The 15,133-nt window shown below is 35.5% G+C and overlaps 1 protein-coding gene across 1 annotated transcript; it reads right to left on the bottom strand.

The window, feature by feature from the left end:
- Positions 1-1,775: 1,775 nt before the first annotated feature.
- Positions 1,776-14,887, bottom strand: LOC143916865 (larval cuticle protein 65Ag1-like). Its single transcript, XM_077438126.1, has 2 exons — positions 14,822-14,887; positions 1,776-2,099 (listed from the first exon to the last, which is right to left on the bottom strand). Exons 1-2 carry the CDS (start codon positions 14,885-14,887, stop codon positions 1,776-1,778), a joined length of 390 nt encoding a protein of 129 aa, XP_077294252.1.
- Between the last annotated feature and the right edge of the window lie 246 nt (positions 14,888-15,133).

Here is a 15,133-nt window from a genome sequence, read left to right as displayed (position 1 = left end):
GTGTTAGAAAGCATAAGCCAAGTTCAGATCTGAAAATCCCCTCTGAAGAAAGTCTAAAATGGCAGTCAGTAATAAAATATTTAGGAGTAACGTTCGAAAAAAGAATGAGATGGGCACCTCACATTGCGGCAGCGAAATGCAAAGCGATGCGGGGTATATCCTCAATATATCCAATATTTAATCGCCATAGTTCTTTATCAACGCTAAATAAAATAAAATTAAATCGCGCGCTCATATTACCATTATTAACCTATGCTTCACCTGTATGGAATAACGCCTCGAATACTAACCTTTCCAAGCTCCAAGTAATACAAAATAAATCCCTAAAAATAATTTATAATACACCCATATATACTAACCTGAAAAAACTGCATGCCATATATAATATTCCGTTTGTTACAGACATTACTAACAAACTAACCAGTAGATTCTATGACATAATCACTAATAACCATACTAACACACTTGTGAAGAGTCTCGGTGTTTACAACAAAATGTCTATACCCTTCAGGTATAAACACAGATTACCTAAACACAATCTGCTTTAGATCATCGACTTTAGAGAGTCTTTAAATAATATTATGTATTAGATGTATTATGAACATTTATAAGGATTGTAAATAGGTTTTTGAGCTCTTTTTCCTATTATGCTTTAGATTAACATTAGAATAATATAATACTGTGATTACTAACCAAATTAAATTAAATTGTAAAATAGAAAATGATCAGTAGATCAGTAGCTATTAAAATAGATATAAGATGTATTGTGAACATAATTTCGTAATAATAAAAAGCATTTAAAAATCAAAATCAAAGTCGGAAGGTCGATCGGCTGCATAGACTGCATAGAATCGCGTAGCGCATAGACAGCGGTATGCAACAGCGGTCGACAACCTCTGCCACAGGTGTTATTAAATGCATGCTTGTGGAAGTTACTAATGTTTAAATATTGTAATAGTTAATGATGGTTTTATTATAGTAACATACATTTGTAGTTTAATATAGTGTGCATATTTTTCTTAATATGGCTTTATTAGTTTGGTTTACTGTCACGCGGAATGTCCAATAAAATAAAGTTATAAATAAAATGAAACTTCAGTGCATGTACATATACATAAACTGTACAAAAATTTGGTTGCTTACCACTGCCGACCGCTGCATCCTTCCTTTGTTTTTCACCACTTTCCCGCTAGTTAAACCCCCCGCACCCCTCCGTTAATGGCGACAACATCTCCGACCAAAAATGTCCGTAAGGGCGCATCTATGTATTATATATCTATGATGACGGTTCAATATTAATAGAAAATTGTAAAACTTTGTCTTCTGTATCGCCTACTGTTAAACAGATACACCCTTCATCCAATCCCTCCGCTCTTCCGAGGGCTTCGTTTGTGAGCAAGTCCAGCCACTCGGGTTTCTTCGAAGACATCATAAATCCAACGTCGTATAAAAGCTCCACCACTAGGGGGACTTCGTTTGGAAACATGAGTTCACAGAGTTGGCCCGCGGACCGAACCCTTTATAATATTATGTTTACTACAACAAATTTGCAAATTAAATTAATTTAATAAATAATTTTGTCTATTAATTTGTAATTTGCAGTTGTTCTTTTATTGAATAAATTAATATTCCATAACCCATGCGATGATAATTCATCGGGCTTATCCTTAGTATCAACATAAAATTAAAAAGAAGGTTTGAGGAATGAGCAATTTTTTTTATTTATTTCATACATTATCGACAGTGTTTTGGATGTTGGTTCATTATTAATCTACCTAGGCAACGACAGATTTGGGCACATATTCACCTGTGGCTCTGAATCCGAGATGATCAGCGACGTACGTGGTACGGATGACCTGGCCGTCTGGAGCGGTGAAGGTGAACTCCCCAATTTTGTAGAGGACGTGGTCCTTTCTATCGAGGGTCGATTTCAAGATACCCTGTTTAGCAACTGATGTTCCATCGGCAGTCAAGTATCTCAGAGAGGATTGGCCAACTTCGTCGTGCTTCTCGATACGCTTTAATACTGTAATGAACCTAATTGGAACTTCCGGGGCAGCCATGGCGGCTGCTACGGCGAGGAGAGCGAAAACTGCGACCTAAAAATATATGATTAATTTGATATATCAATCGCAATTTTCTTTAGTATTTTCAAAACGAGCAGAAATAGAGAAAAAAATACTGAGCCGAAAAACAAATTTATCGGCGGACACGTCTATCGCAATTAGCTTCGAAAATTGTACACTACACCCTACGGCCCACGGACACCTTTTTAAATCCTATTGCGTCATTAAATGCAATTATGGTGGTATAATACGATTTCCTGTAGCGCCACGATGAAAATCACAAAGCTCATTGTGAAAATGTTTTGTGCTTTTAACATCCGGTCCATTATTTAATTATATTATATTTGTGTTGTATTTCAAATCTAAATAATGCTTTATCTGTTGGGAGACAAGATCCTCGTCGCTGAAGGTCTGACCACACTAGGCGACACTGGGCGGCGATGTTAGCTAATCCGCATTTGAACTGCAGCGACGCGACATTACGCAACAAATTATGTCAATCATTCGTTTGGTAATCTCTGAGAAAGATGCACGAAATAGAGGAAGACGAAGAAACAAGAAAAAATAGAAAATATGGCTACATGCAATTTCAAATTCAAGACGTGAATTGGCAAATATGAATTGAAGTGCACGAATTAACGACGTAACTTTACACCTTTACCACGGCTTAAAAAGGCTCTGACACTGACATTTAATAACACAATACTGACCATTTAGTCAATAAAATACTGGCAAAAACTAATTTAAATACTGGCCATTTAATTTGTTGCCGTCGTTTAATTGTTGCGTCACAGCAGTGCAGTGTCGCCTAGTGCGGTCAGATCTTAAGAGATAAATTGCTAGAGAGCCTATCAATTTTTTTTATAGTCAAATCTCTCGGTTAGTAGCCAGGATATACTCACTGTCTTCATGGTAGGTTTCTTTGTCAGTTGTCTAATAGATTTGAGTCTCTAACACAACTTACTGGTGTACAAATCATCAAATTTTGAACTATTTATTGGTACATAAATTGTAAATGTATAAAAACCTGTTTAATGCCATAAAATGAAACTGGTATTTAATAATGTAGTTTTCTTAAAGTATTTAGGACTAATGTCATGCGTATGTATGTATGGGGTCTACGTGACTTGACAGAATGTTAAATTACAGAAAACGCAAATATCGGAAGGCAAAGATCGAAAATCGAAAGATCTTAAGTCGAAAGATAAAAAAAAAATGGTGCATGGTAAACGGTACATACTCACGTACATACTCACTTAATTTGCGCGAGCAGGATACAACAGGAACAAGAGGAACATGCTTTTCCTCCCGTATTCTGCGCGCGCACATTAACACGGGAGGAAAAGCATGTTCCTCTTGTTCCTGTTGTATCCTGCTCGCGAAAATTAAGTGAGTATGTACCGTTTACCATGCACCATTTTTTTTTTTCTTTCGACTTAAGATCTTTCGATTTTCGATCTTTGCATTCTGATATTTGCGTTTTCTGTAATTTAACATTCTGTCAAAGCACGGTGACCGGTATGTATGTATGTATAGTAAATACATACATACAGGCAGTACCGGCCTTACACCCTATGGCGCCCTCGGGCTTAGCGCCATAGAAAAAAAATATAAATAACGGGTTCTCATCCACCTTTTTTCGGGCTTGGGGTGGGCAGCAAAATGGTTAGCAAGATTTCCCAACCCCAGGTCAAGTTAAAAATAAATAAATAAAATGATTTTTCAAGCTGAAAATTCAATAGTTTCAGCGATTGATAATAGATAGAGTTCCAAAACTAGAAAGTCTATTTTGCGACAATGTAGACAGGAGATATGTTTTAATTAACATAAGTTTCGAAAAACTACGTTCACCGCTTGCTACAGTTTCAGGCAGCAAAATGTTCGGATATAATACTTTTAAATTGTGCTGTTTTATCAAATGTAATACAATGAATGGACTAATTTCACCTCGAATTTATTGGTAAGATTTATATTACATTGGTCAGAATTTATATTAAACGGTCAGAATACTAAAACTAGAATAAATATTAAATGGTCAGAATTTATACTAATTGGTCATAATATATATATATATATATATATATATATATATATATATATATATATATATATATATATATATATATATATATATATTGGTCAAAATTTATATTGAATGGTCAGAATTTGTATTAAATGGTCAGAATTATGTTGACAGATGGTCAGATTCATTTTTGTCAGTTGGCACTAGAATCATTACTATTGGTACATTGAAGATTGGTACAAGTGGTCAAGAGGACGACAGTCAAACGTCAAACGAGTATTGTAGTTATTCGACAGTCAAACGTCAAGCGTAGTTATTCGCATGCGCAAGATTATTATTATCGATTAGAAAAAAAGTGTATGATATAATGATCAATAAATAAAAACTTATAATACTCTTTATGTTTTTTTTTTGTTTTCCTTTTTTTGGGTAATATCTGATGACTACAGGTGTTACTATTGTACCTATATAACAAAATAATTTATGTGCGATAAATTTGAAGGTTTACTGATAATTAAAGCATATTATTTTTTTAATAGAAGAACTACTTAAACATTAATTAATTGCAATATTGTCTACAAAGTTTTATTTTATGCTGACTGACTACTTGTTATTTTTAAATATTCTGACCATTTACCATTTTTCGACATTCGATATATATATTTTCGACATAGACCATTTATTATGTTTCACATTCTGACCATTTATTAATTTTCACTTTCTGACCAATTATTACTTTTTCTGACCATTTATCATTTTTATTCTGACCATTTATCATTTTTATTCTGACCAAATACTATTTTTATTCTAACCATTGATTATTTATTCTGACCAAATACTATTTTTATTCTAACCATTGATTATTTATTCTGACCTTGAATGATATAATTATGACCGTTGTGTTATTAAAATTCTGACCCAAAAATGATTTAAATTCTGACCGTTTAATTTGTTGCCTTAATAAACTTGACCTCTAACTGTTTCTCAGGACAAACGATGGGCTCGTTTTATGTATTTTCGTCAAATTGCCGTCTCACGCGTATGATTCTTTTTAATTGTTTAAATACCGACTCAATTTGTACTTCAGCTGCTAAATCATTAGCTGTGATTACAGCTTTTTTAAAACCCTTCTCTATATAATCCCGACCCCCCCCCCCCTCAAACCGGCCCAGATAAAGGCCCGGCCCGAAGGTATGTGAGGACCTTAGGCAGATTGGCTATATGAAGTCATTTATTGAAAACAAAATATGTGAAGAATGGAAAACGAAAGATGTGCATGATAAATGGTTATATTATTTCATAAAGACTGAAGGGACAGAAAGAAAAGCTAATCTACTGAAAATGTACCAATACTTGTTCGCCATCCCACCGCACAATGCGTATTTTGAAAGTATGTATGTTCTCATTGATTAAAACTCAGTGGACAGATGAGCGCAATTTGCTTTCTATTGACACCGTGAAAAGCATAATTCAAGGTAATGTCAACATAAATGATAAAATGTTATGTATTGAATTCTATAATTATATAAAAGGGGGAAAAGGGCAGCTCCAAAAAGCGAAAACATCGGAAAAGTATCATTTGGGAAAGATGAGCGATGATAATGAAGTCACCCAAGTCAGGGAAGAGTGAGGCGAGAGAAGAATGGATGAAACAAAATGTTTACGTAAAGTTCTGTTTGCTTTTATTAAATTGAATCGCCCATTAATCTATATTATTTTATTTTAAATTTGGTACAGACTAGGGTTTCTGATTTCCCGGACTTTTGCAATTCCCGGGACACGGGACGGAGCCCGGCATCGTTCCCGGGATTCCCGGGATCCCGGGACACATGTAAAAAAACTTTTTTTTTTTCAATTTAATATATTTTTTATTAATAAAAAAATATAAAAAAGTAAACAATACATAATATATGTATCTATTAACTGGAAAAAATGTAATTATAAAAGTAAACTTATTTAAAGTAGCTTCTTAAGAATACTAAAATATTTAAATGAGAATTCGAAAGCCTATTTCTAGATTTGGTACCAAAATTTCCAGCATTGGAAAAAACTCTTTCAGTTTCGGTCGAAGTTGGTTTTTTTGTTAAAAGGGGCGAAAACAATTTTTTTAAATTATCGGTTTATTCTCCTGTCAGCATGTATATTTTAATTTCTTTTTTAAAGTCGAGGCTATTTTTATTTACGTTATTTTGTATATTCATCTTTGATAACTCCTTATTTAATTCTTCATTCATCGTCAAACACACAATTGTTTCATCTTCATCCGAATCTAGAAGAGTTTCTTCCAATGTGGAATCGTCAATACAAGAAGGATATACTCGCTTCATAATGGTTTTACCGTAGGATATACATTCGCTTTATTACAACATTTAAAGAATGTTTTGTTCGGTATAAAATCAGAATTATTTTACGATTCTTTGTGTATTTGATTTATTATTTCCCTTCGTGTAGTCGTGAAAATGTTGTATGTTTTCAAGATTTTTTTAAATCCAATTCCCGGGATTAGAGATAAAAATTCCCGGGACACGGGATAACAAAAATTCCGCAAATTCCCGGGAATGTCTGTCCCGGGTCGACCTGGGTCAGAAACCCTACATAGTACAGACGCATCGATAAAAGTGTTTTTTTAGAGGGAGGGGGTGTCCCAGTCGGTGGTCCGACAATTATGGCAGCCCTACACTAGTGCCACTATTTGCATGATTACAAGCATTTGACCTGAAATTTTATTTTATTTTATTTTACAAAATCAATTAATCAAGCAGACTCGTCAAACAGATTGCTCCAAAGCGACGAGTGTGCTAAAAAGATTAAGAAGTACAAAAGGAAAAAATACAAGTTAAATAAACAAATTATATATACAAATTACATAAGGAAAAGATAGCTAAATAAAACATGAAATCATAATAAAATCATAATTAAAAACACTAACTCAACCTTTCTAAATGGTCGCGACCTCCATAACTTAGGAAGTGGTGCAGAGAATGAAGAGAGACGTGACAACTGTCAATGGCACCATCCAGTGAATTTAAGAAACGGAGGCCGCGAGGAATGGGAGAATAACTAAAAGCCACAGTTCTAGCCAAAGGAGTGTGAAAAAGGGGACGATGGCGGGTCCATATCACACTCTCTGGAGCTTGAAGGCCCAACTCAGCCAGGATAGAGGGACAGGGGATACAGCCTCTAAATATGGAAAACAAGAACTTGATGAGGGCAACACTCCTCCTGTGGTCAAGAGAAGTGTAGCCGACCATACCCATGACGAATTTTGAAGGAAATAAGTATGGGTAAATCCCATATTGCTCCTTATAAAGCAGTCTGAGAAATGGTCTTTGGACAAGTTCAAGCTTCCAGATAGAGACTTAGTGTAAGGATTCCAGATCATAGAGGCGTATTCCAAGATACTCCTAACTAGAGCATTGTACAGCAATCTCAAAACAGCGAGATTATGGTAGTGTCGAGAATTACGAAAGACAAACCCAAGCATTCGTGAGGCAGAGCAACACACAGAGTCGATATGAACAGAGAAATTTAGGTCACTCTGGAATGCAACCCCAAGATCAACAGTTGAATCGATCCAGTTCTTGTATCTTCAAAGGTTTCAATTTGAGACAACCGAATTCAAACTGTTTGACAGATCAGGCGGAAAATAAACTATACAAAAAACTGATTTAGAATATTGAGTGTCAATTGACTGAAGAAGCCGATTGATTTATGATAATAGTTTTTACTTTATCTGTGTTAAGTCAGATATTATACATACTTAACATATGCAAATTTATGAAAATGAACTCTAACGAGTCATATATTATTTGGAAAAATTATGAAATTGATGTAAGTCCACTTTTCTTCATTTCACGAAATATCCGCAGAACATTAAACGTAATATTTTGCGTTTTACAATATTTAAAAATACTGGGGGCATGAAATAAGTTTAGCCTGCCTCTGCGAGATTCTGGACATAACGAATTGAAAGAAGTGATAAAAACTTATGAATTAAGTCAAACCGAAACAGTGTTTTAGGAAATTGAAAATTGGGGTTCCGCCACTTTCAAATACAACGGCTCATATTTACATTATCTCCCCATACGTTTTTTTTTATGATTTGGTCAGTGTATATGCATGGTTCATGAACTAAAATATGCTGACAATTTATTTTAAATGACCAATTCCACAAATAAAGTGTAAAATATACATATGATTGTTTTTATTATATATTACACCCAATTCCAATGATTGACTGAGAGAATTCATTTATTAACGTTCTCGCGAGGAAATTTTTAAGATGAAAGTGTCGCTACACACCATGTAATAAAAAATGAAAGATAATAAAATATTAATATTTATTTGACTACATTTAAATATTTATATGGCTCACCGATACAATTTCGTGATCCAATGCTGAATGGTAAATAAACCATAGAGTGTGTTTTGAGCTGTTCTTCAGAGGTGAATCGTTCCGGTATAAGCTTTTCAGGTTCATGAAAGTATTTGGGATCATAATGCATGGGAAATACTGGAATTATAATCTCCATTTTTTTTTTCAATAATTATATCAGTGTACATATGTATATTGCTTGGGACAAATCATAAAAAGCGCCACTACCGCTGGATGCTTCCTCGTGGTTTCCATTATGACCATTTATAAGTAAGTCATTTTTTAAATCAAATCGCATGACAATTTTCCATTGAAAGTGTCCAAAACTTCAGTAATCTCGTCAATAACGTTCTCTTGAACATTTATGTATATACATATGTAGTACAAAATTTATTGAACATTTATGTATATACATATGTATTTATGTATATACAAAAATAATACATAACTTGTATAATGATAACAATGCAGTAGTTCGAATCAATTCGCTAAACTCGACAAATTTTCGAGTACAACGTGGAGTAAGGCAAGGGTGTATATTATCTCCAGACCTATTTAATATATATGGAGAGTATATAATGCGTAGAGCACTGGATGGTTGGAAGGGTGGAGTGTCCATTGGTGGAAAAAAACTATCCAATCTTCGGTATGCGGATGACACAACGCTCATAGCTAATAATCATGAAGAAATGGCCGAACTGATCCGTCGTGTTGAGACAGAGAGTAATGTGCTTGGCCTCCAGATAAACCGCCCCAAAACAAAAATTATGATAATTGACCGTCACCAACAGCTGCAAAACAACAACTCAGCTTTAAACGGTATAGATGTGGTTGATAATTTTGTCTATCTGGGGTCACTCATATCTAACAACGGCGGCAGCGAATTGGAAATACGGCGCCGGATTACATTAGCAAAATCGGCAATGTCACAACTAACGAAGATTTGGAAGAATAGAGCCATTACAACTGCTGTCAAAATCCGTCTCGTGAAGAGTCTCGTTTTTTCTGTCTGCCTTTATGGTGTCGAGACGTGGACCATGAAGGCGGCGGATAGACGGAGAATCGATGCCTTCGAGATGTGGTCCTGGAGACGGCTACTGCGCGTGCCTTGGACCGACAAACGCACGAATGTGTCTATTCTTGAAGAATTGAAAATCAAGGATAGATTGTCAACAATATGCCTGAAACGTATATTGCAGTTCTTCGGCCACATTGCACGAAGAGGTGAGGAGAGCCTGGAGCGGTTGGTTGTGGTTGGTAGCGTCGAAGGCAGAAGAGCCAGAGGCAGATCCCCCGCACGCTGGACTGACCAAGTATCTGCAGCGACGGGCGCTTCCACGGTAGCAAGTCTTCGCCTGGCCGAATTTAGAACTGAATGGAGGCAGCTGGTTGACCGCACATCATAGTCACGATCCTCAGTGATGAGGGAACCGACAGCAATATATGTAGATTGTACGCTAGCTTATGTAGTGTAAATCCAATGAAGTTTCAAATCCTGCTGCGAAGAATAAAAATTCTTGGGCTGTCATAAATTCATCGTCTATTACAATGTTGCCAGAGAACTTTGACGACTTCGATTCAAAGCTGCTATTTTTCTTAATTCCAATAATAAATCAACAAAGTCTTGTCTTTTCACATTTGTGTTTTCGCGTTGCTTTACAATATCTTTGATGGAGTTCAAGAAAAATGTATTGAGTTGTTTACTGAAAAACGATAGCTTTAAAAATTTAACTACGTTAGGGCCCACTGCAGAAAGGATATATTTAAAAGCTTTCTAGAAGTTCATTTCAAAAATAATTCGTCGTTGTTTCCTGAAAGGAACGCTATCGTCCGACATACAATTCATATAAACGCCAAAACCTACGGAACCTAACATATGTATGTATGTACATATGTATATATAACTTCGGTAGTAAAATTCACTGCGAGTTAATTGCAGCCAATGGCTTTATCATCTGTTTCTATAGAATTTATATACTCTTCACCTCGTTTTACGATCAAATTGAAAATATTTTGCAATTTACTGGAAGTGAATTTCAGAGTCAATTTGTGTCTCACTTCTCTCCACTTATCCCATCCATAGTCAAAAAATTATGTGTTAAAAAATCTGCTTCAAGATGATGTCCACGAAATCATGCAGTGAAATGATTAGTCATTGATTAAAAAAATAAATAAAAGGTATTAACTATAACGTGAAAATTTGAATTTAAATGAAAATAAATATATGTAAATTTAAATTTTTACGTAATAGTGACGTGGGTGAAATTTTTTTCTTTTATATTACTTGAATGTTATAATATTTCAAATGATTGTTTGTATAATCCATTAGCTGTTAAATTTGAATTCAATAGTGCAATTTGATTTCTATTATCTATCTTTTTCTGATGTCGCTGTTGCAGGAAGCAGCAACAGAGATAATTCAAACACCATTAATCTTATCACACTGAAACTTTGTGTTGGTCAATGAAATGCGAACTGTAAGTTGCGAATTACGAGTGATGCCTCCCCTTATAGGTCTCCTCTTTTTGATATTTCTTTAGTTTAAATTATCTCCTAAGATTAAAATTTTGAGAAGTTATGTGTTTATATGAACATAAATGCTTAAATTTTATTCTAATAATGCACCCGATAATATTTCACTGGGCCTATCACTAATGTAAATGTAAGACGTCGTTTGCATCCACCCCACCCCCTTGTTGACGGCTTTGTGGATACTAGACGGATATCAAAAACAAAATTCAGACATTTTAAAATTTCAATTTTAATTCTTTCTGAAAAATTGGGAAATGAACAAGACCGTATATTATAAATGAAAAGTATGCAGGTCAAACAAAAGCGAAAGCCAGAACCCCTGCGCTATTCAATTAAGCACTATACCAGAGTCGATCATTGGGCCGCGACCTATTTGAGTCCCGACAAGGCTCTGCTGGACAATGACCCACCGATATACATATATTGCCAAAATCAAACCGATGTCTGTGTATAATTGCATAAAACTACCTATAATTCAATATTCCCCACGGGCATTTGCGGATCCTAGAATTTAATTTTCAGCAACGGTGTTTATTACGGGAGGTACGGTACGCCTATATACGTAAAACTAACTACTCAGAGATCCAATATGCCAGCCTCCTCCAGTAAGTAACAGTAGGTATATTCCACCCTCCAAAACCTATACATTTTTACTTTATACCTACATTAAGGTACATCGAAAACAGCGAATTTTGGAATTTTGAAACACCACTAGTTGGAAAAGTTGTTCTGTGTCATGGGGAATCCGTAAAAAATAATATAAAAATTCTAAAAAATACCGAGAACACCGTTAGTCCAATCGAACTCAAACTTGGTATCGGTTACTAAAATTTTTATCAATTCGACGTAAACATTTTTCAAATTTTTAAGTTGACCGGAAATGGTACCTCCCCTTCAGTGCCGGCCTTACACCCGATGGCGCCCTCGGATAATTTTTTCTAAACACCCTTAGAAAGAACTTTCGCCTTTGGCGCTCTAATCTAAAATTTTTAATGCCATCGTTTAAAGCGCCTTTGGCGCATCGTTCGGAGCCCTAATTTATTTGGCGCCCTCGGGCGCCACCCGACCCATCCCCCCCTAAAATCGGCACTGCTCCCCTTATAGATGTCAACTTTTTTTAAGTTTTTGAATTCAATTATCTCCCAAACCGCTTGCTTATTGAATCAGACTGAAACTTTTTTACAATACAACAGACTGAACAATTTGTATCGAAAATGTTGTCATAGCTATTAGTATTTCATAATACTGCCGGTATGTGTGAATGTGTCTGGTCACATCTGAATTTTTTTCTATATATCAATAATATTTTCTCCATTTAAACCAATGTGTAAAAAAATTCGGATGTGTATTTAAGGAATTTAAGGAGTATCTATGTATTTAAGGAATATAAGAAGGTTACAAAACAAAATTCGATAATTAAATATATGTACATACACGTTCACACATACCGGCTATGAGAGTATTTTCGATACAAATTGAGCGCAAATGTAGAGAAACTTAAGACAAAAGTTCTATTTCCGGTAGTCGGATTTTGTTCAATTTTTTATTATTATTTAATATCACTATGCATACTATAAGCAAAACATATCAAGAAGACAGAAATAATTTAAAAAGGCGAAAAAAAATAATGAAATATTGTTTTAAAAAAGGTACTTCCGGTTTACAAATTTTGACCAAAATCTTATCAACTTTCTGTCACAGTCGAATAGTGGCGAGTGCACGAAAATCAGTCAGCGAGGGCAATGGCGCCCGAGGGCACCGGGTTGGAAACCCTTGTACTAAACTAAAACTCCTAGATATGAAATTTCAGTTCAATGCGCTGGGAGGTATGGGGAAAACTCAAAAAACCTCGAAACTCTAGACTAAAAGTACTACTTCCGGCTGAGGTAAAATAACTTATGAAATTTTTATACTTATTACGTGTAAAAAGTTTGATACCATTCTGTTGATATTTTTAGCGGAGGTACCACTTCTGGTCAACCTAAAAATTTACACCATATCTATAAACATTTCTAGTACTAAGTTTCAGTTTGATAGGACTACGGTGTTCAAATAATCTCGAAAATACACAGAAACACATACTAACACATGTATGTACACCTACATTTTTTTCTAAGCTCAAATCAGTCAAAATCTCGATGTCAAATTTTTACATGATCACAAAACTCGCATGAAAACAAAACTACGTTCATAGATATAAAGTAAAAAATAAATAAATAAACAAAATTCGTTATTAAATGAGCTATAATCTTTAACTTAAATTGAAAATTAAGTATCAATTCCAAAATCTTACATTGAAATGTCAACTGGTAATATAGTAGTAGAAAATAAAAGAAAATGGAACTTATAATTGACAGTGCTAAATTAATGATAACATTAAATTAAATTAGCGAAATGAAACGTAGAAAAACCTGGTAAAAAATGTTAAAATAAAATTTAGTAAAAATATCAATATTGGCAAACCCAAAGTGACATCTAACGTATTTTTTAAAAAAATTTATATTAAATTCAAAATGAATATCGCCAAGTGGTTGAATATATGATATTGTATGCAATGAAAATTCATATTTACAATCTTGAAGTACGAAATTACATAAAATTGATAAGATTTGGATTTAAAATCAACCATAAAAGATTGAAATTTCTTCCTTGACTTCCTTACTTGACAATAGTATGGCAAATTTAAAATGAAATTTTATACGAACATCATACAGAATTACATATGTACATATAATATATGTATATAGGATCCGGATGTGAAGGATTCCAAGTGAAACGCAGATTAAGTCAGAACTATGTATTTATTAACACATATCTTCGGGCTCGTTCTCCAACAAGTGACCATAACAACACGCATCCGGTCTTTCCCAGGCATACCACACACACTCTAATGGGGGCTCTTTGTGGGATCCAAAGATATAGGGAGGATTGCGGGAGAGATAATCAAAGACGATGTTGGTCCATCAATGTACGTTTATTGTACCATTGAGTATAAACACGTGCGCGTACGCACCACCGGCGGCCGCCCGGCCAACGGTTCGACTACTCACCGTCAGTTGGCGTCACACTTCTGCCAACTCACAAACAGTGTACACTCATGTGTACCACTGTTTGTACATCACTCCTTAACATTACCCATTACATAATTCGCTCACACACATAAAATCCCACATTCGGCCATACCTGACATAAATACGTCTCGGATTTACAGTAGTACATAAACAATAGAACAGGTGATATGTAATAATTGAAGAAAACACAAATCATCTTTCATTCTTTGTAGTGTTTCATCTTTCATTCTTTGTAATGTTTCATCTTTCATTCTTTGTAATGTTTCATCTTTCATTATTTATTCATTTAAAATAAAAATAGTTTATCAGCATTAAAAATAACATATTTCGTCGTAAACAATAAAAATATTCGTGGTTCGCAGCTATACATTAGCGTTTCTTCGTTCTTCAGCGTCACCTCACACGTGGCACCACCGACCCTTGACACCGATCCCCTCTCCAAACCCTCAGGTACCGTCAGGTCCAACCGTCTGTTGAAACCTATAGAAGAGTGACCGTGCCAACAAGCCGTCGTGATAGACCACCGTGGATCGTCAGCCTTGGAATTCGACGCGCCTCTGCACCGCCAACAAAACGCGTTTACCTTCACTATATTCGCAATGAACAACACATTCAAACACACACACAATCACACTATGATTCTCAGCTGATGGTCGTCTGTAAGCTCGTCTCGTCATCTGTCATCGTCGCGGCGATGTCAAATTGCGCGCGGCTTGTGACGTCACGCTCCGTCCTCGACGCTGACGCGTCATACTCCGTCGCGGCTGATGTCATCGTCGATGTCCTTGTCATCTTGGTAGTCGTTGGTCATCACAGTCATCAGGGTCCTCGTAGCACACGTCCGCCACTATGTTATGATGATAGCCGCCGACTCCAATTTCTCCGGAACACCCGTGGAATATTCTCGAACACGAATGGCCGCCATCTGTCAGATTGCCGGCGTCTTCTCCTCTCTCGCAATCTTAATCCCTATCCCGGAACCGAGCCCCCATTTGTAGAATCCAAAGATATAGGGAGGATTGCGGGAGAGATAATCAAAGACGATGTTGGTCCATCAATGTACGTT

Source organism: Arctopsyche grandis, chromosome 1 (genome assembly GCF_051622035.1).
Source record: "Arctopsyche grandis isolate Sample6627 chromosome 1, ASM5162203v2, whole genome shotgun sequence".
NCBI lineage: Eukaryota > Metazoa > Arthropoda > Insecta > Trichoptera > Hydropsychidae > Arctopsyche > Arctopsyche grandis.
Note: the sequence above shows the minus strand (reverse complement) of the source record. Positions and strands in the feature narration are given on the sequence as shown.